General features: G+C 44.9%; 1 protein-coding gene across 1 annotated transcript in view; it reads left to right on the top strand.

The window, feature by feature from the left end:
* The window catches only part of TTC34 (tetratricopeptide repeat domain 34), a 28,599-nt gene extending 6,685 nt beyond the window's left edge, over window positions 1-21,914 (top strand). Inside the window, 6 exon segments of the mRNA XM_033156403.1 lie at window positions 5,364-5,556; window positions 8,035-8,201; window positions 10,595-10,805; window positions 10,808-10,864; window positions 12,693-12,907; window positions 21,213-21,914. Coding sequence (XP_033012294.1) covers window positions 5,364-5,556; window positions 8,035-8,201; window positions 10,595-10,805; window positions 10,808-10,864; window positions 12,693-12,907; window positions 21,213-21,734 — 1,365 coding nt within the window. The 3' untranslated portion in view covers window positions 21,735-21,914.

Genomic DNA, 21,914 nt, shown 5'->3' with positions numbered 1-21,914 from the left:
TTTTTGAATCTGTCCCATACTTCATAGAGTGACTTCCGGAAGATGTGGTTTCCAAAACTTCTGTGTACCTTTATCTTTTCTTGCCAAAGGTATGCGTGCCATCCGAATCTGTTATCATGTCCTTCCAGGTCTAAAAGATCTGGTTTCTTCAAATTTATCCATTCCTTTATCCAACAAAGACAAGCTGCTTCATAGTATAGCTTCAAATCCGGTAAGGAAAAACCTCCTCTTTCCTTACTATCTGTCAATAATTTAAATCTTATACGGGGTTTTTTCCCCTGCCAGATAAATCTTGAAATTTTCTTTTGCCATTCTCTGAAAACAGCTGTCCCTTTTATTATTGGTATTGTTTGAAACAAGAATAACATTCTCGGTAGCACGCTCATTTTTACCGCTGAGATTCTTCCCAATAAAGAAAGTTTCATCCTTTCCCACACTTCCAGGTCTCTCTTAATTTTGTTCCATGTTAATTCATAGTTGTCTTGATACAGATTAATACTCTTTGGTGTTATCCATATTCCCAAATATTTAACTTTCTTTACCACTTCAATTTGTATTTTTTGTTGCAGTTCCTGTGCTTCTCCATTTTTCATATTCTTAACCAAAATTTTAGTCTTTTTCCTATTAAGTTTAAATCCTGCAAATTGACCAAATTCTTCCATCTCCTCTAATACTGCGTTCGCGCTTTCTAAAGGTTCTTCAACTGTCAGTACCAAGTCGTCGGCATAGGCTTTCACTTTATGTCGAGTCTTTCCAATTGTAATTCCTTTTATTCTTTCTGATTGCCTTATCGTCTTCAAAAGGACTTCCAGGACCGAGATGAATAATAGCGGTGAAAGTGGACATCCTTGTCTTGTTCCCTTCTCAATTTCTATACTTTCAGTTAGCGTATTATTTACAATTATTTTTGCTCTTTGCTGTGAATATATTGCCTTGATACTTCTTATAAATTTTTCTCCCATATCCATTGCTTCAAAATTCTTTACCATAAACTCCCACGAAATATTATCAAAGGCCTTTTCCGCATCAACAAAAATCATAGCGGCTTGCTTCTCATTCCTGACAGTCAGATATTCAATAATATTAATTATATTTCTTACGTTGTCTTTTAACTGTCTGCCTGGTAGGAAGCCCGCCTGGTCTTCATGAATTATATCTTTCAGTATATTTTTCATTCTGTTTGCTAATATACTAGCAAAAATCTTATAATCATTATTCAATAGCGAAATTGGCCTATAATTCTTGATTTGGAGCAAATCTGAATCAGGTTTTGGTATCAATGTTATGTACGCCTCCTTCCAAGTGTCTGGTATTTCCGCTTTCTCTAAAATATTGTTCATCACTTCCTTGAAGGGTTCAAGTAGAATGTCTCTAAATTTTTTATAATATCTTGCCGTAAATCCATCCGGTCCTGGAGCCTTCCCACTTTTCAAATTTTTAATTGCTTTGGTAATCTCCTCTTTTTCAATTTTTTGATTTAGTCGGTTCTTCATTTCTGTCGTTATCTTCCGCACCTCTTTTCCTTTCAGATATTTCACAATTTTATTAATATCTTGATTTCCAGATTTTTTATATAGTTGTCTATAATATTTTGCGAAACCCTTTCTTATCTCTGATGGACTTTCAACTTCTTTTTCCTCAATTTGTATTTTATTTATTGTATTTTGTTCTTTTCTCTTCTTAATTTGCCAAGCTAGCCACTTTCCTGGTTTATTTGCATGTTCGAAAGATCTCTGTTTCATCCATTTTATTTTCCATTCCACTTCCTGATTTACAATCATCGAGAATTGGTTTTGTAATATCTTAATATTTTGGTTTGCTTTTGTATCATTTGGTTTTACTGCCAATTTTTTCTCATTTTCCATAATTTGTTTTAGTATTTCTTCTTTTTTCTTTTCTCTATTCTTCTTTTTAATACTATTTTGTTGAATGAAGAAACCCCTCATCACCGCTTTTGATGCGTCCCATACGACGCTATCCTTTGTTTCTTTTTTCCAATTCAATTCAAAATAATCTTTTAATTTCTTCTTTGCTTTTTCCTCTAATTCTTCACCGTCTAGCAAGGTTTCATTCAATCTCCATCTAAATGATTTTTCTTCTTTCTTCTTAGTTTCGCAGAATATTGAATTATGATCTGAGAATGTTCTAGGTTGAATCTCAATTTTTTCAACTCTCGGTACTATTTCACTGGATATCATGATATAATCAATTCTTGCATTTGATTGATTTGGTTCTGAGAAATGTGTATATTGTCGTTCCAATGGGTGTCTTAGTCTCCAAATATCAGTTAAATTGCAATTTTCCACCAATGAGAAGAACGTCTTAGGTAACTTCCCTTCCTTTGATTCCATCTTCTTCCTTCTTCTGTCCGTCTCCAATGAGATCACACCGTTCATATCTCCCAAAATTATAATCTTCTGATCCAAGTACTCATGTAGCATTTCTTCCAAACCTTTATAAAATTCTGATTTGTTACCATTTGGTGCGTAGATTCCGACAAAAATAATTTTTTCGCCCTGTGTCGTGACTTGTACTGCAATTACTCTTCCTTCTTCATCTTTGAACAGCTGTTTCGACTCGAGATTTTGTTTTACGTATAGCACTACTCCTCTTTTCTTTGTCTTATCTGATGAAATAAATTCATTACCCAACTTCTTTTTAATCAAAATTCTTCTGTGCTTCCTGGCAACATGTGTTTCTTGCAGGCAGATTATATCCAGATTTTTCTTTTGCAAAATATGTTCAATTCTACTGCGTTTCTTTTTTTGGTTAATTCCGTTTACATTCCAAGACAGCACACGTAGCGCCATCTTGGGTTTCTTTTGTTTCTTTACTGTTGTTTACTATTTACTATTCTTCTTCTTCTTCTACTTCTCCTTCTTCTTCTTCCTTATTAATATTATCTTCTTCTTCTTCTTCTTCCTCTCCCCCCCCTCCCTGGACTGGGGCGGCACATGCTCCTTCTACTATTTCCTCCCGTCCCTCCTCCTCCTCCTCCCTCCTCACCTCCTTCTCATCTTTGTCCAACTCTTTGTATCTCCTGAGAAACTTTGTAAGATCCAAGATTCCTTTCAATTTGTGCTTCTTCTCTTTGTAGTAGAAGGAAACTCCCTCTGGGAATTCCCACTTAAAGTCTATTTTCTTTTTGAGTAGCGTCCGTGTCAATGGCTGGTATGGTGTCCTCTTCTTCAACAGATGAATTGGAATGTCTTTAAATACTATTATCATCCTATTGTCAATATACAATTTTTTCTCTCTATTTTTCATCAAAATCATATCTCTTGTTGATTTGTCTTTGAAAATTATCAAACAATCTCCAGGGAATTTCTTCCCTTTTTTCCCGTTTTTGTTTTTACTTTTAATTCTGAAGACATTCACCACATTCACCGCCAATTCTTCCTTTTGAATTCCAAGCCATTGTGCCAGTTCCGTGATGATTTTAACTCCAATATCTTCTCCTTGTGTCTCAGGTACCGCTCTTAGCCTCAAATTAGTCTCTCTCTGTTTGAGTTCTTGCATAGCAATCAAATCTTTCATGTCCTCTTGTGCTTTATTAATATCCGAAATGTCGCTGTTTATTTTCCCTTCTTCTTTCTTTAGTTCTCTGACCTCTTTTTGTACTCGCTTAAGTCCTTCCTCATTCTTTTTAGTTCTTTTGTCAATCTCTTGCACTTGAGTTTTCAGTTCTTTGGCTGTTTGGTCCCACTTTTGTTCCATCTGGTCCAGTTTCCCTTCCATAGTCTTTTCACTTTCCTTTATTTCTTTAATGTCTTTTTTCAATTCTGATAGCATCTTTATTATTTCTTTGGAGTCCTCTTGTCTTCTGTCTGCTGATCCTCTTCTATCTGCTGGTGTTCCCTCTTTTTTCTTCTCCATCTGATCTCTTCTCTTCTATTTTCTCTTATTTAGTTTATTAATTCTTTCCAAATTATTATATCTTAATCAAAATTCACTTAATTTCATTCATTAAAAAAATTCACCAGTTATTATAGTATTATTACATTACCATAAAATATTTAAAGTTCACTTTATAAATTGCTCAGTCCAGTCCAATTATTATACTTCAAATCTGTCTTTCAGTTTTAGTTGGCTCAGTCTCAGTCTTTGCCACTTGATTGGCTAATCCAACTTAGGTTGTAAACCAATTTAAAACAATTTCCAACGACAAAGAGAGATTAATCCACACGCCAAAAAAGAGAAGAAAAAAAAAAGAAGATGTCACTCCGAAAGAAATAAAAATAAGAAAAAATAAACAGAGGATCCACAAACAAAAAAAAAGAAAAAAAAGGGGGTGTTCAAACAGCTTCTGCCACTTGTCTGGCTAATCCAAAAGAGTAAAAAAGGGTTAAAAAAAAACAGACAACCAAAGTCCTTCTCAAAGAGGGTACGAGAGAGAAAAAAAGGGGAAAAAGGAGGAACAAAGAAAAGGGGAAAAAACAGGAAAAAACAGGGAAAAAGAAACCTCGTACTCTTCAGCCTCTCGGCCTAATCCAAACCGCTCCAGCCAAAGGAGGGGGGGGTGAGGCGTCAGGGGAAGCAGAAAATGGCGATCGCTGTCCTCGGATGGGGGTAAATCCTTTCTTGCACTCACGCAGATCAGGGAGATGCTTAAAGGTCAGGGTAATCGGCCAGTCCAACTCCCAAATCAATTGCTGCTGTACTGGGAACTTTATTTCTTACTTTTGAACAGTTTTAATAAGTTTTTAGCGCTCTTTACTGTCGTTGCGCAGTTCGTTCAAAAGCGAAAGTAAGTTTTACCGGAGAGCCCCCGATCGCAGCTGGTTCCCGTAGTTCATCAAAAACTAACAAAACAAACTAAAATAATAAACCTTCAAAGTCTTTAATATCCTAGTTCATTCCTTCAGTCAATTAGTTTCAGTTTTTAGTAGTGCGTTAATAGGCAAAATCAATTACTTTCAGTCTCGGCTTTGCGCTCCTCCGTATATATACAAATAACCACAGTCGGGGCTGACCTCCTTTTTAGACCCCGCTGCCTTCCGAATTAGATTCCAAATTTAAATTTAGCACCAACCTTTAGATCAAATTCGGGTTCTTCTTTTTTGAGAATCGGTCGTAGAGCCGTGGAGACCTGAGGCTGCGTTCCTGTGAGCAGAAAATGGCGTCCCGTGCCGGCGCCTCAATCTCGCCAACCTTCTTTCCTCCCAAACGGGAGTTTTCTCGGTGGCGGAGAGACCTCCTCAGCACAGTTGGGATCCCTGTCCCCAAAACATTCCTTTTGGGGCTTTTAGGGGGTTGCGGCGCCCTGCAAACACCCCTTTTTCCTCACAAAGAACCGGACTTTCCCCGGAGGGTTAAGTCCCGTCTCCTCTCGGCTCCTCGTTTCTCTGTTTCCTTTACTGAAGCTGCTCAAGAAAATGACCCAAACTGGGGAGACCTCCTGCCTCCTGACGGTCGTGAAGGTTTTAAAAGAGGAAGATCGAGCATTGATGCAAAGCCACTGTCACTCCAGGGCCATGACAATCCTAAAGAACAAGCAAGGGGGAGGTTACATCAAAGAAGCCATCCTCTACCTCTCCTTTGCCATCACCGCAGCAGGTGAGACACCACACTGTAGCCTACTTCTGTGCAAAACCAGGCACGCAGGTCAATATACTAAGGTGCAAAACCTGTCCCTCCTCCTTTATTTCTACAGGTTTTTTTTTATTCCCTGCGCTCTTGAATATATATATATGGTGACTGGACTACTGCAATGCACTCTTTGTGGGGCTGCCCTTGAAGACGGCAAGGGAACTTCAATGGTTTCCAGATCACAGCAGCCACATTACTGGCTGGGATTGCATTCTGATCTCGTATATGTCAGTTTTCATTTCTTAGTACAGAAAGCATTGATCTGATTGGGTAGAAATCTTTTCTATTCTGATTAATTCAAGAGGGTTCTGGAAGCTTCTCTGTGTGAAAGAAACAACCAGAAGGTTCATGATGTTTGGGTTATTCCTTCAGAGAAGCTGAGTTCAGCTGGTTTAAACTGGTTCTGTTATCTCTTTCTGTCAAGGTCAGGGCCGTCTTAAAGGGATCAGCCGCCCTGGCGCAACAATCCCTCGGTGCCCCTGGTGGGCCGCCTCTCCGCCCACCTCCCTCCCGCGCTGGCCGCCCCTCGGGAGGGGGGGTGGGCGAGTGGGAGATGAGGGGCGTGGCGCTGCAAGCCTGCGCCCTCTGGAGCCCCAGCTGGAGCGCTGGGAAGGGCGCGCAAAGCCCCGCGCCGCTCCAGCGCCACGCCCCTCATCCCCCGAGGGGTGGCCAGCGCGGGAGGGAGGTCAGCGAGCGGGGGATGAGAGGGATGAGGGGCGTGGCACTGGAGCGGCGCGGGGCTTTGCGCGCCCTTCCCAGCGCTCCAGCTGGGGCTCCGGAGGGCAGCCGGCTTGCAGCTCGCCCGCCGGCGTGCAAGCGCCCGCCCGTCCACCTGCCCATGGGGCGGGCGCAGGTTGGGGAGGGGGCGCCTGGTATGCCGGCGGGCTCGCGGGGCGCCCCTGGGGGGCCTGGTGCCCTGGTGCACCACGCCACCCAGCCCCTATGATGAGATGGCCCTGGTCAAGGTTATGCTGACTATAATAGTGAGGCCAGAAGGAGCCTGGGTTTCACTCTCTCTCTTTCTCTCTCTTTTCCTTTTGGTGTGGTGTTCCATATATAGTGTTAAGGTTTAGTCTTGTTATAAGTACAGTATCATAAGTTTAAAGTTAAGTCTGCTGCAACTGGATTTTTTATGGACAGTGCCAATCCTGAATGCATTGGATTTGTGACTATTATGCTCATTTGCCTTCAGCAGCAGTAAAGCTCTGCTAACTATACATTGGAATCTACTCAGGATCAATATTGAGTAGAATTCAAATGTCAATGTAAACACCACCACCACCACCCCATTTTAAAACAACCGCAATTGTCGGTTCTTTCTGGGCCCAGTTCAATATACTCACGTTAGTGCTTAAAGCCCTAAATGACATGGGCCCCAAATATCTGAAAAATTCCCCTGCCATCTTTGCATATTTGAAAAGTCTGCCTGTTATTTCTCCAGATGCCAAGTTCAGAATTGGTTGTTTTCTGGGCCCTGGGCATATGGCATGAGTTCCTGCAAAAGAATAAAGCTCCATTTTGTTCAGGGAGATAAAAGGCACCCCTGTCTACCCGAATTGCTTGCAGCTATACCATACCACAGAAGATACTTGTTGTACCTCGCAGGGAGGATTGCTGAGGCAATAAGTCTTTTCAGACTTGGTCGTGTGATAGTCAGTTGACAATCACTGAGAAGCAGTCAAGAGCCCAGCGGAGGAATCAATGGTGTGTTAGGTCTAGTTTCTACCAAACTGGTAAACCTTTGCCTGGGCTACATCACTTTGAGATTAAGTTGGGGCTCAGCAGAGCCAGGGCACCTCCATTGATAATAATAATAATAATAATAATAATAATAATAATAATAATAATATCATCCTGCCCATGCAGCAGTTAAAGCCTTGGGACTAGGACCTAGGAAACCAGGGTTACAAATCCCCTCTCAGCCAAGAAACTCACTGGGTGACCTTGGGCCAGTCATTGCTTCTCTCAGCCTCATCTCCCTCACTGGGTTGTTGTGAAGATATAATGGAGAAGGGAGAGAAGCCATGCACACCACCTTGAACTGCTTGGAGGAACGATGGGACCAAAATGCAAAATTAATAACAATAACAGGGGGGGGGGGAAACCAGCTATTAAATACTAATCTTAGATAGATCCTAGCAAGTACTAATCAGAATTAATTAGGATGATGGAAAAGCTTCTATCTCAGATTAGGCATGTAAGGATCTGTCAAATTCACTTCTCCAACCACTAGTTTCCCCAATCTTAAATTCAGTTCTACATATTTAGCAGCAATTGCCCCCCCCAAAAAAAACCCTATGATCCTCATGAAAATTCATAAGCGTTTTAGTGCAAATTTCTCCTAATATGCAGCATTTTGACTGATGTAACATTTGCACAAGCAATTTTCCCTAATGTTTCACTGATAATGTTTCATTTTCATGCACACTTTCTGTTTTGCTCCAGGAGGTTATGCTGTCGATTCGCTTCTTAGCAGGGCCCGCTGTTATGGGCATCTTGGGCTGAAGAAAACTGCCATATTTGATTTCAATGCCATCCTAAAAGAAGACCCCACAAATGCCCAGGCACTGAGTGGGAAAGGATTTGTTCATCTAGCTCTGAACCAGAAAAAGGTAAGAACTGGGTTTTATTTTTCTATTTACTTACTTACTTACTTACTTACTTACTTACTTACTGAATTATGGTGCTGGAGGAGACTCTTGAGAGTCCCATGGACTGCAAAAAGATCAAACTTATCCATCCTCCCTAGAAAAGACGCTGATTTTGGGAAAGATGGAGGGCACAAGGAGAAGAGGACGACAGAGGATGGGAGGGTTGGACGGTGGTTCTCGAAGCAACTAGCATGAGTTTGGCCAAACTGCAGGAGGCAGTGAAAGATAGGCGTGCCTGGCGTGCTCTGGTCCATGGGTCACAAAGAGTTGGACACAACTGAACAACAACAACAACAACAACAACTTACTTACTTACTTACTTACTTACTTACTTAACAAGACTTTGAGCCAGAGGAAGAATCATAGCTCAGTTAGAGCATGGTGCTGATAATGGCAAGGTTACAAGTTGGACCTCTGCATATTCCTGCAGAGGGTTGGATTAGATGATCTTCACCTGAAGTTAGGGGAAAGTGGGTGGACCAAGGAGAGCAAATCAGCATTCAAGGACATAGTCCAGCCAGTCAAAAACATTCAAGGAGGGTGCAGAACAAGGCTAGTGAGGGACATGGCTCAGAGGGGTGTGTGGCCTAGGGAAATTACGAAGGGCAAAACAGAGAGGCAAAAAGGGTTGCATTTGGTTCATGGGCCTGAGTTTTCCCCACCCTGGCCTAGTGGATACAAGGACAGTCCAAGACGAACCATAGGATCATAGAACTGTAGAGTTGGAAGGGGCCCCAGGGGTCATCAAGTCCAACCCCTGCCATTGCTGCCTGAGGCAAAGGTCAAAACAATGCTCTCAGTCAGAGTCTGGGAGTCAGCTGGGCTGGCGGGCCCGACAGATCTCTGCCCTCCAACAGGACCCCAACCTCCGTTGCCCAATTATCCCAATTGACAATGCCAATGCTGATATTTTTTTTGGGGGGGGGGAGTTTTGCAGGGCTGCTCTAACCACTGCACCACTCGCTGGCTCTCAGGTCATGCCAGGATAATGATGCTAAGAAGGAGGAGTGGAAGAATGAGAGGCCCAAGGGACAGCAACAGAGAGAAGATCTGACTGAGCTATAAAGGCTTTCCTTTTTCTCTCTGCTAAATCCCGCAAAGGCCTGGAAGGGGACAAAAAAGGATATTTTGATAAAGGTTAAACAGGATTAACATTTTGAAAACCTTCCCCTCCCCACCATTAAATGCAAACTGTGTCTGTATCTGCAGCCCCCAAGTGGCCCGCCTTAATGGGGAAGGTTGTGACGGCTAGCTTATCTGCCTTCCAAGATAGCAGGCGCATGGCAGTGAAGAGGCTTTAATGTTCCCTGTCGCATTCATCTTGCACGAATCTTTAATACCTCGGGATTGAAAAGAAAGCCCTTTGTTTACCAAACTAATAATAAAATGCAGATAATTAAATGTCATTTTGGCTTTGAGGAGGGCAGGCGGGCAGGGGAAGCATAGAAATTAGCTCACAATACTTTTGCTCCGCCTAATTAAACTCTTTTAGAGCCTCTTTTTGATTGTGAAGGGCACACAGGAGTGTCTTGTAACACCTGGTAAGGGGCAGAGATCTTGCCAGGCAGAGTAGGGGCAGAAGCCAATCTAGGGGAGAGTGGCTGGTTTGTGCGCACTGTGCGCTGAGCCAAGAGGGTGCTGCAGGGGGTGCCGCAACAATGACTTAGAACGGAAGGCAAGGGGTGACTTTGAGCAAGTTGCTGCCTCTCAGCCTGACGTGCCTCACAGAGTTGTTGTATGCCCTTGAGCTCCTTGGAGAAAAAGGTGGGATATAAATGCAAATAATGCTGTTGTTGATAATGATAACCAGGGCTTTTTCCCCCCACCAGAGTGTGCTGGAGCACAGTTCCAGCACCTTTTTCCAGATCTCCTCCAAACAACAACTCATGGCGCTGAGCCCTGGCATGAACCAACTCCCGAACCAATGACTCTTCTCTTCCTCCTTCCCCCTCATACACACAACCAATGCTGACACGACTGTGCTATTGTTCCTCCCCACAGGCAAAGGCTGCTGTGAGGCCTACCTGCAGGCTGCCAAGCCATCCCTTCTTCCTCCTCACTCTGGCTGCTCTAGCAGGAGGTAGTGGGGAAGCCCATGGTGCTGGAGGAAGCAAGTGAGGAGAGGGGGGAGAGGGGAAGCCGGGCCGTGGTGTGAGAGGATCACTGCAAGGAGGAGGAGGAAGAAGAAGAAGAAGAGGCAGCCTCCCCATTGTCCTGGCCCAGGTGCCCAGGGATGACCACAAGCCTGTGGATGGGAGACAACTGATAATAATGACAACAGACAATGTAAACCAATCAGAGCTGTGCAAACAATTATCAGGCTTTTAAAAGACTACTCTTGTTTTATCCACATAGAGGCTGTGCACGATCTAACCTCAGCCCTAAGAGCCAACCCAGCCGTAGCAGTTCCAGAAATTCTTTCATTAAAGGAGGAGGCCCAGGTGTTGATCCATCAATGGCTGTATGACCACTGCAGGGCTAGGCTGTCAGAGTTCATTGCTACCAAAGAGCCACCCGTTGGAGATACACTGAAGGACCTCACTGTAGCTGCGGCATTGCTTGTGAAAATAAGAGCAAGGACACAGAGAGTCACATCCTTTATGTGGACCTTTTAGCCGCGGATGGTAGAGACTTTCAAATATCTTGGAGTACCATCTCATTATTTGGCATTACTGTCACCCACTGTTTCTTAGCAACAAATGGAACCTGGTTAGTCTTGCCAAGGTGTGATGATTATCAGCTCATGATAGGGCAGAAGCCCCAGTGTTGCAGAATGCACTCCCTGCTGAAACATGGAAGAGGCCCCATCAGCATTGGCATTCCACCGGCTTTTCGACAATGCAGGTGTTTACCCAGGTGTTCCCTTGATCTCTTCACCTGTCTCCTGTTTGAACAGCTGTGTCATTATTGTGCATTTAATTGTGGGTGTTTCGATTGTAATGTATCTGTAGCTTGTTTTATACTTTGTAAATAGCTTAGAAGTCTATTCTGACATTAAGCAGAATGATGATGATGATGATCTAGGGTTTGTTGTTGTTCAGAGTCGTTCAGTCGTGTCCGACTCTTCATGACCCCATGGACCAGAGCACGCCAGGCACACCTATCCTTCACTGCCTCTCACAGTTTGGCCAAACTCATGTTAGTAGCTTCGAGAACACTCTCCAACCATCTCATCCTCTGTTGTCCCCTTCTCCTTGTGCCCTCCATCTTTCCCAACATCAGGGTCTTTTCTAGGGAGTCTTCTCTTCTCATGAGGTGGCCAAAGTACTGGAGCCTCAACTTCAGGATCTGTCCTTCTAGTGAGCACTCAGGGCCGATTTCTTTAAGAATGGATAGGTTTGATCTTCTTGCAGTCCATGGGACTCTCAAGAGTCTCCTTCAGCACCATAATTCAAAAGCATCAATTCTTTAGCGATCAGCCTTCTTTATGGTCCAGCTCTTACTTCCGTACATTACTGCTGGGAAAACCATAGCTTTAACTATACGGACCTTTGTCGGCAAGGTGATGTCTTTGCTTTTTAAGATGCTGTCTAGGTTTGTCATTGCTTTTCTCCCAAGAAGCAGGCGTCTTCTAATTTCGTGACTGCTGTCACCATCTGCAGTGATCATGGAGCCCAAGAAAGTAAAATCTCTCACTGCCTCCATTTCTATTTACCAGGAGGTGATGGGACCAGTGGCCATGATCTTAGTTTTTTTTGATGTTGAGCTTCAGATCTAGGGTTCCCATATTTCAAAAAGTAAAAACCAGGACACCCCAAATGTTTTAACAAAACACACACACACAAATGTGATTTTTCAATTGACTTACTTGCCTAAGATCCAGGACAAGCGCCACATGGAACGCCATCAAAATAAGCTCCAGGTGAGCTTCCCTGATGGGCAGGGAGAGACTGACAAAATAACTTTCCCATTTTGCTTCTTCTTGTTGTTCTGATCATGAAGGGGGGTTCCAAAAGCTTCCTTATTTTATCAACAGCAGTTATGAACTGGTTTTCTAATGGAAAAATCCCTTGTGTCAGTGTACGGAATATTAAAACCACAGCTTGAAATGTGGGTGCACATTTCAATTTACTATGTTCAGAGTATGTTGCATGTGCATGTCTCATATCAGTCACCTTTACAACAGTTTTGTAAGGTAGGCTGATGCCAATATTCCCATGGAGCCCTTCAGAGATCCATTGGGCAGGCAACTGCCATTTACTGCATCAGCAGAAGCATAGTGACCAGATCGAGGAAAGTAATAACACCACTCTATTCTGCTTCGGTTGTACAAAAATGTCCATGTTAGGAGAAAGTCATGCTAAGATTCTGATGAATTTTCGTGAAAACGTCATCTTCTTCCTTTTAAGTTCAAACTGATGTGGAAATTTAAGAAGGAAAAATGAGAAACTGAGAGAAGCAAGAACTATATTAGCCTATCCCGGTAACCAGTTTATTGATATCCATTGGCAGGGAGAGACAATGAGGCTCTGGCGCACCTCCAGGGTGAGTTTGGTCACTCTGCACCCAGCGATTCCATCAATGCTCGCTTTGGAATGCTCCAGGCCAAGAAGAGCCACATGAATGTCGCAGCCCATATTTTGGCCAGTTTGGCCACAAATGACTACAAAGACATAGGATACCTGATGAGCTTCCTGGACACCAAGCAACGGCAAAGCCTTGCTCAGGTAAAGCTACCTGCTTGATGCAAATGATGTCTGTTTTTCAGCTGAAGTTATCCCCGCTTCTCCACCAGTGAACATACCAACTCATCTAGTTGAACACTATCACATTGGGAGATCTGCTGGAGAAACAAGAGAGCAGTTGAGCAGATAGATCTGGGATGGAGAGCCTGTGGCCTTCCAGGTGCTGTTGGGCTGCAGCTCCCATCATCCAAGCCGGCTGGGGCTGATGGGACTTGGAGTTCCTATCATGCATGGAGGACCACAAGTTCCTTATCTCCAGGTGTTGCTAGACTCCAATTCCTATCATGTCTGACTCTGTTCCTACATTCTGTGTTCCTCAGTAGGGTTGATGGGAGTTCACAATCTCTTCTACAATGCAAGCTGGTGAACCTGTGGACCTCAATATAGTGCTAGACTGCAGATCCCATCATCCTTGGCCATGGCTTCCCAGCTGTTTTGGACTACAACTCCCATCATCCCTAGCTAGCAGAATCAGTGGTCAGGGATGATGGGCATTGTAGTCCAAAAACAGATGGAGACCCAAGTTTGGGAAACCCTGTCCTTGACCATTGCCCAGTGCAGCTGAGGTGAATGGAAAACTCCTAACAATGTATAGAGTGGCCACAGGTTCCTCATCACCATATTTTTGGACTGTTCCTACGTTCTGTATTCACCATGCTGGGTGGGGTAGAAGGGAGTTAGGACCTCATCTGCGTTCATTTTTTCTCCCTCTGCTCAGGATTGCACCAATATCAGTTTGGAGGTGAAAGAGAGGTCCCGCATCCTGGTTCTCCCAGATGATACCTGTTCAGGTTACCCAGGATGCTGGCTTTGTTCCCCTTACCCTGTTCTCTCCAATTGCAAGTGACACCCATCCTTTTTTCAAAAACAAACAAGCTGTTTGTGCATTCTGTGAATCAGGCTAGCCTGAGCAAACACAAAACAACCCCTCCCTAAAAAAAAAAAAAAACCAACCACCACCCTGTGTTGTGTGCTGATATGCTTCATAAATAAAGGGCCTGGAGAGGACTGTTTTGTATGCACCCCTCGCAAGCCAGCAGGAGGGTGTTAAGTAAGCAAGTATTAATTTATCAATCCCTGAGGCAAAGAGCCTCTCTACTCTAAATCAGGCAGGCAGTCGGAGGGGGCATATCTCTTCTGGGAGAAAGAAGCTGGGAGATTTTAAGAAGTAATTGCCAATCACCGACTTAATGTGGGAGTTAAAAGGACAACCAAGAACATTACTCCAGGGGGGCAAAGTGACTCCTTACTTAGAAGCAAAATGTTTCTTAGCTACATGCATTTAGCTGCCTTTTCCCTAAGAGGTTTGCATTTGTAGCAAACTAGATATGCAAGCCTCCACCCTCCCAAGGTGTTAGGGAGCAACCCTAGCCTATTCCATTTTTTGCCTATTCCAAATAAACAAATGCATGGGGGGTGCGCACAGATGAGGGACACTTCCAAATTGACATGCATAAGTGGACTTGTAAATATTCATAGAATCATAGAATTGTAGAGATGGAAGGGACCCTGAGGATCTTCTAGTCCAGGGGTCTGCAACCTTTAAGACCAAAAGAGCCACTTGGACCCGTTTCCGAAGGGGGGAAAAAACCTGGGAGCCGCAAAACCATTGCGACATTTAAAACAAATATAACACTGCATTTTATTTTAAAAAATCCGATTTAAATTTAAAAAAATCCGATTTAAATTTAAAAAAATCCGATTTAAATTTAAAAAAATCCGATTTAAATTTAAAAAAATCCGATTTAAATAAAAAAAAATCCTTTAAAAAAATCATTCATTTTTCCACCCTGGGGACCACTACCAGGTCACAGCCTGATCCAAGGTGGGTTGCAACAGCATACAAATATTTGATTTGTTGTTTTTTTTAAAAAAAAATGAGTCCTCAACTGCACACTTGTGTTAAATGTTTGTCCCATGTCTTATTGAAGACTGCTGGCTTTTACAATAATCTTAGTGTCTTTTACCCTTAATATTCCAGACCAGAGGCTATGTTCACCTCTTCCAACCTCCTCTCTTGCTAAATAAAGCACAGAATTGCACCAGAGAAGCCTGTGATGTTTGTGCTGACTTGCATACAGGTGGCTGTAGTAGTTCGTAGTGTTCAAACCTTTTTAGGGGAGTTCCCTGCCCCCTTAATGACAATGGCGATAGATTTTGCACATGAACACAGATCCAAGTTAGGACTCCTCTCTTCCACGCCAACAGGTGCTTTGTCAAGGCTCCCCTAACACACACTCAGGACAGAGGAAAAACTGCAAAACGTCCCGGCCTTGCTCCGGGGCGGAGAGAGACGCGCGCCCGCAAGAGCGCGGTCTGAGGCTGCGAGCGGAACCAGGAGCGAAGGAGGCAGCGGCAGGGAAACAGGCGCCACTTCCTCGACCATTTTTAAAAAGAGGGCTTCCCCCCTCGCCCGCCACCCACCGCCCCTGGCCCAGCCCACAGCTGCCTACCTCGTCGTCACCTCGACGCAGCAGCAAGCAGCCTTCCGAGAGGAACCGCGGCCAGCCCTTCCCCGCGGTCCCACTACCCAGCCGAGGAGTCCTGGCCTCCAGTGCCCGTGCGGGGACGCGTCTGAAGGCCCCCTTCCTGCCCCCATCCCGTCCCGCCTCCCAGCTGCCTCTGGATGCCGTGGGGTCCCACATACCCGCCGACCCTGGAGCTCCCCTGTCCGCCCCAAGGCCGCCTCCCACGCTAGGAAGAATCCTGGAGCTGGGCAGGGTTGGTCCCGCCAGGCAGGCTCGGGGGCGGCCTCTCCCATGGGCGCCTGCTTCGGAGGCGGAGGCGGGGTCTTCAAAGTTCCCCCTCCCGCTCGCCCAGCTCCATCTCTTCCACGGAGCGTGCGCGCCTCAGGCGCGCTCCCCACCAGAGCCCTCGGCTGAGCTGCGCCACCTCTACTGCGTCCCCACCGCCTCCGAGCCCCACTGCCCCGCTGTTCAAGGCCAGGTGATCCTGGGTACGCCCCTGAGCAGCGCCCTCAGCCTCCGGAGGGCGGGCCGCCGGCCAGCTGGAGGGCGGTCGCTGCCAGCTGGAGAAGTGGGCGGGCGTATCCGCCCCGGAGCCGCGGCAGCTGTGTAAAAGAGCTGCATGCGGCTCCGGAGCCGCAGCTTGCTGACCCCCGTTCTAGTCCAACCCCCTGCAATGCAGGAATATGCAGTTGTCCCATTCATTCCTTCCATGTTGAGATACATCAGGAGCTTCAGCATCAGTTACACTCAGGGCAATGTTCCCTTCTTGGGGGCCACATGCTGGTGGGGGTGGGGCAGAGAAAAACATGGGAGGAGCAAGGAATGATTTGGTTTGTTTGTTTTTACTTTTGGGACAGTAGGCAAGTTTCTAAACACACCCACCCACCCTTCTCTGTCCTCCTCCAAGGCAGGCAGGAAGCATTCTCAGAATTCAAGGACACATTCCAGTTGGGCAAGAACACTCAAGGAGGATTCAAAGCAGGGTTGGTGAGGCAAGTGGCTCAGAGACATGTATGGCTTTGGGAGAGTCCCAGATAGTAAATTCAGGGACGTCCCAAGTCATTTTCTTGCCTGATGTCGGGGATTGGCTGGACGAAGTGGAGTGGTGGCAGGCACCAGCCGGAAACCCAAGGGAAACTCTGGAGGAGGAAGGCTCGAAGTTTGGAGATTGGTGGAAGGACACTGAGGAAAGGTCAAAAGGAAAAGATTGGGAGGAGAGGCTGGGGTTAGTGAGCAGGAGGAAACTGTGACAGGGAGCAGTTCAGACTTTGAGGCTGCAGCAGAGGAGGGGGGGGTCAAGAGACAGCTGAAGAGTCCCTCTCCTGCTGTGACAAGCTCCCCTCTACCCTAGTCTGCAAGAACACACAGAATAATGAGGAGAGCAGAACAGAGGCCAGAGGTGGGCAGATGCCATTTGAGACTGCTTGAGAAACAGCTGGGAGAGGAGGAGCCTTAGAAAGGGTGGAAGACAGGGACCTTCAGCTCTGGAAACAGTTCCATAGGGGCAAGACCTACTGGGAAGTGTTAACTTCACTGACATGGCACTCTGCCTCTTTCGTGGTGACCTGCATCTGACTCCAGCCCTGACACCTGTGCAGAAGTCCATTTTACTGGCAAGCCCTGCACACCTCTGTCCACCAACAGCTGCCCTGTTTTGTCTAGTGGTGGCGCCAACCCTGATTCTCCCAGGTCACAGAGTCCTGTTCTAAGCACTGTCTCTCTCAGTGACTCTCAGGTCATGCCAGGAGGCATGAGCCAGGCTCAAAGACACATTCCAGCCAGGCAAAAACTATTGGGGAAGGGGTGAAGCGTACCGAGTGAGGAGGTGTGCCCTGGGGAGCAGATAGAGAGGACTGGAGGGCCGCCTTCAGTTTTCAGGTCTGCAGTTCTCCACCCCTGGTCTGGGACTTTATGTTAAATTTGAACAGTAGGTCTGTTTCCCAGTCCCAGCCGTCGCCCCAAGGAAAAACGTGTGAGACCTTCAACCCCAGAGCCCCGTGCCTTGATCCCCTACAGTCATCAATAAGCAACCAACCAAAAAATTAGTATAACTATACAAGTTATTTTGGCATCCCTCCAGTTGCCCTGATATTTTGGGAGCTAAATTAGGCTGCCGTGTGCATTAGCAGTAATTTTAACAGAAGCAATTTTCTTTCCAGCTCGCGTTGCCAGCTGCAAGATGTGAGGTGTGATAAAGGAACTTACTGGCAGCTGGTTTAAACATGAAGCATTTCCCTGGCCTTGGTCAAAGTCTTCAGCGATAGCTCTTTTCAAAATTCAGAGTTGCTGTTCCAGTGTGGAATGAAAAGAATGAGGCAGGTGGTTATGTTTAGTCTGGAAAAGAGAAGACTGAGAGGTGAGATAATAGCTGTCTTCAAATACTGAAGGGCTGCCAAATGGAAGATGGAGCAAGCTTGTTTTTTCCTGCTCCGGAGGGCAGGACCTGAACCAGTGGATTCAAAGGACAAGAAAGGAGATTGCGTCTAAATATTAGGAAGAACTTTCTGATGGTAAGAGCTGTTTGACAGTGGAATAGAATCCCTCTGAAGATGGTGGACTCCTTCATTGGAGGGTTTTTTTAAACAGATGTTGGATGGCCACCTGTAAGGGACTCCTTAGCTGCGATTCGTGCACCGCAGGCGGTTGGACTAGATGATCTTCAGGGTCCTCTCCAACTCTACAGTTCTATGATTCTATTAATATAGCTGGTGATATGCCACTTTAACCACAATGCCACACTCCTTCAAGAACACAAGGCATGGATGAGCTCCTTTTGGTAAAGAGTAGAATAAAGTTGTACTAAACAAGGATTGTCAACTAAGCCCCCCCCCCTTTTTTTTTTTACTCAGAGGAGACCCACTGAAATTAATAGATCTAATCTAAGTCATGTCCATTAATTTCAATGGGTCCGTTATTTACTTCAGGATGGATACCTTCAGAGTAGACCCATTGGAGTTAATGGTCTTAAGCTAGAGGCGGAGCCAAACCATTCTTGTTGCATCCCCATCCTCCTCCCTGCTGAGTTCTACTGAGACAGAGAAGGAAGAGGATGGGCAATGCCATTCTCTAGACTGGTTTGTAAGTAAAAAGGACCAACTGAGGGAAGATTCAGGATGGTGGGGCAATGCCCTATTTGCCCTGATAAAGCAGCCCTCTGCACCACTTGCCAATGGCATTGTTTATTACTTAAACATTTGCTCTGCAGCAGTGTGGTGAAAGCGCTGTTTTCATCTCTGAGCACTAAAGGAGCAGTAATGAGAAATCCATTAGAGCCACTGTGTCCTAATGAAGATCTTCTGATTGTCCTTCATAAATTGAAATGGAAGGAAAGAGCCAACTCCTAGGGGCTGTGGGGGCTCTGGCCCCCATAATAAAATATTTGAGATATTTTTTCTCCATGTGATGCTATATGAGTTATCAATATTCTTCCTTGTTCATCTTTAAATAGTTTTTTGGGGGGGTCCAACTCTGGCTTTATATACATTACAACGCCCTTCTTTTTTTAAATCCGAGGTTGCAAAGTCCTTTCCCAGACTTTGATTTATCAAAATTATTCTATGTTTCTTCACAATGTGTGTTTCTTGGAGGCATATCACATCCAAATTTAGCATGTTCAATTTTTTTTTCATTTTAGTCTTATTATTCAGTCCATTTACATTCCAAGTTAGAATTTTCAAATCCACCTTGTTCCATTTTTATTTCTCTTTCGCCTCCACCTCTGTTGAATCCTCCTCTTCCTGTCCACCTTCCAGTTCCATCTGGAATCCTAGAGATGTCCAACACTAAGTGGTAGAGCATCTGACTTGCATGCAGAAGGTCTGTGTGTTCAGCTCCCAGCATCTACAAATAGAGCTGAAAAAGTCCATCTGAAACTGGAGAGCCTCTGCCAGTTGGTCTAGACCAGTGTTTCCCAAGCTTGAGTCTCCAGCTGTATCTGGACTACAACTCACATCATCCCTAGCTAGCAGGACCAGTGGTCAGGGATGATGGGAATTGTAGTCCCAAAATAACTGGAGACCCATGTTTGGGAAACACTGGTCTAGACATTATAGAGTTAGATGGACCAATGTTCTCACATGATAGAAGACAACATCTTGTGTTTCTATGGCACTACAATGAGTCTTAAGGATGATGAGAGTTGTTAGGAGACTCTCTACCCCCCCCCAAGAGCTACAATTCCCAAAGCTCCCTGATAAGAGGGATTGTCTTTCAAACCACTCTGGGAATTGTAGCCATGCAAAGAATAGGGGTCTTCTAGCAACTCTTAATATGTGTTGAGTGTTAAAGCGGTATGATACTGCTTTTAAATGTATAGTGCGGTTGGGATCTTAGTATGGTGCAACTGGATTTTCTGTATCCTTTGCATGTTGTGATTGATCAGCTACAATGTGATCCTTCCTACGTTTCCTCAGAGTATTACTCGGAGCTTCTAGTTTGCACTGTGAGATGTTAGATCAGATGCGCCTTTGGCCAGATCCAGTAGGCGCTTATTATTTTAGCTTCGCCCACTTCACAGAGAGCTTAATTCATCAGCCCCAGGATTCCCAAACGGACACCCAAAACTGGTGAGAATGAGAATAAACAACCAAATTCCTGCTTTAATCAGCACTGATACATGCTAACCTTCCCACCCACCACCCCTGGCAGAAATGTCGTTACAGTTACTTAAACCTCTTCTTGCATAACTCACAAGTGTTTGGCGTGGAAAATCCAGATTGGTTTCAGATTGTCACATCAGGCTGAGTTCTGTGTTCCCTTTAGCAGATGATATAGAGCATACTATATGAGAGCAACAGTGGTGTCATGCAAGCAACTTTAAAAGCATATGGTCCTCATTTATTTATTTATTTTTCTTTAAATGAAAGCATCATGAGTTACTGGATCCTAAGCATGTGGTGCTTGGGAAGTAAAGTCGTGGTGAATTCACAGGAATATAGGATGCTATCTTAGGTTCATCTGGCTCAGTATTGTCAACCCCAAATGGCAGTGCCTCTCCAAGGTTTCAGATAGGGGGTATTCCCAGTCCCACTTGAAAATGCCAGGGATTGATCCATACAAAACAGACAGTGTTATCCAGAAATTCAAGAGTTAAAAATTATAGAATCATAGAATTATAGAATGGGAATGTATGTCCAAGTTCATCTAGTCCAGGGGTGGCCAACTCCCGAGAGACTGCGATCTACTCACAGAGTTTAAAACTGGCAGTGATCTACCCCTCTTTTGGGGGTTCAGGTAAAAGTTGTTGATCTTTTTTTAGGGGAGCTGAAGTTGTTGAGCTTCTTTGGGGGGTGTCAGTGATCTACCAGTGATCTACTACAGATGTGCAGTGATCTACCAGTAGGTCACGATCTACCTGTTGGACATGCCTGATCTAGTCTAATGCAGGAATCCCAGCTAAAGAATCCCTGACAGATGGCCATCCAAACTCTGGTTACAAACTTCCATTGAAGAAAAGTCCACCATCTTCCAAGTGAGTCCATTCCACTATCGAACAGCTCCTACTGTAAGAAAGTTCTTCCTAATGGTTAGTCACAGTCTCCTTCCTTGTCATTTGAATCCATGGGTTTGGGTCCCACCCTCTGGAGCAGCAGGGAACTTGCTCCATCCTCCATGTGACAGCCCTTCAGATATTTGAAGATGGTTCTCATATCACCGTCTCCAGGCTAAACATACCCAAACCCTCCATAACCAACTTCTTGGGACTTGCGGCATGCAAAGCAAATACTCCACCACTGAGCTACAGCTCTTTAGTCAGACTTACTTCTGAAAGAAGAACCTAATTTAGGACTGGGGGTAACCAATATTCTTCCTGTCTCTAGGTTGCTTCCAAAGAAGGAAATGCACTGGTGAAGGAGCAATTCTACCCAAAGGCTGTTGGCTACTACTCACTGGCCGTCTTGGCAAGTAATGGCAATCCACGATATCTCCGCCAACGTGCTGCTTGCCTAGCCCACCTGAAGGACTACAATAAGGCTTTGACGGACATAGACAAGGTGATCTCCAACCACGGGAAGAACAGCCTGAAGACTCAGATTGAAGACTACTGCTTGCAGGGACATCTGTTCTTGTCTACCTCAGAGGAGGAACTGGCAGTCAAGCAGTACATCCAAGCTCTTCAGCTGGGACAGTCTTTGGCTCTGACCATCATTGCTGCCAATCATGATAGGGATGCACTGTTCAAAGCATTCCTGCAAACTGCTCAGTCCTCCTTTGCGGCAAGGCGTTATGAAGAATCCTGGAAGATTGCAGAGTATGGCCTGATGATCAACCAAAACAACGCTGAGCTTAAGAGACTTAAAATAAGACTTAAACGGGAGGCATCTGGATGCAGAGTACAATAATTTATTCAGTTTGGGTCACAGGAGGCTTTCTCGTGACCTGCATTTTTAAATCAGCCATCTCAATTAGCATTTCTCGAAGTAACATATTTACTAGAATGTAGTTACTCATCAGTTTTCACACATTGCCCAATGTTGTGATACTATAGCTCCCCAAAAATGTACCAGAGCGCATATTTTAGA

The sequence above is a fragment of the Lacerta agilis genome, chromosome 8, assembly GCF_009819535.1.
Source record: "Lacerta agilis isolate rLacAgi1 chromosome 8, rLacAgi1.pri, whole genome shotgun sequence".
Classification (NCBI taxonomy): Eukaryota; Metazoa; Chordata; class Lepidosauria; order Squamata; family Lacertidae; genus Lacerta; species Lacerta agilis.
This window is presented reverse-complemented; position numbering and strand designations above follow the sequence as displayed.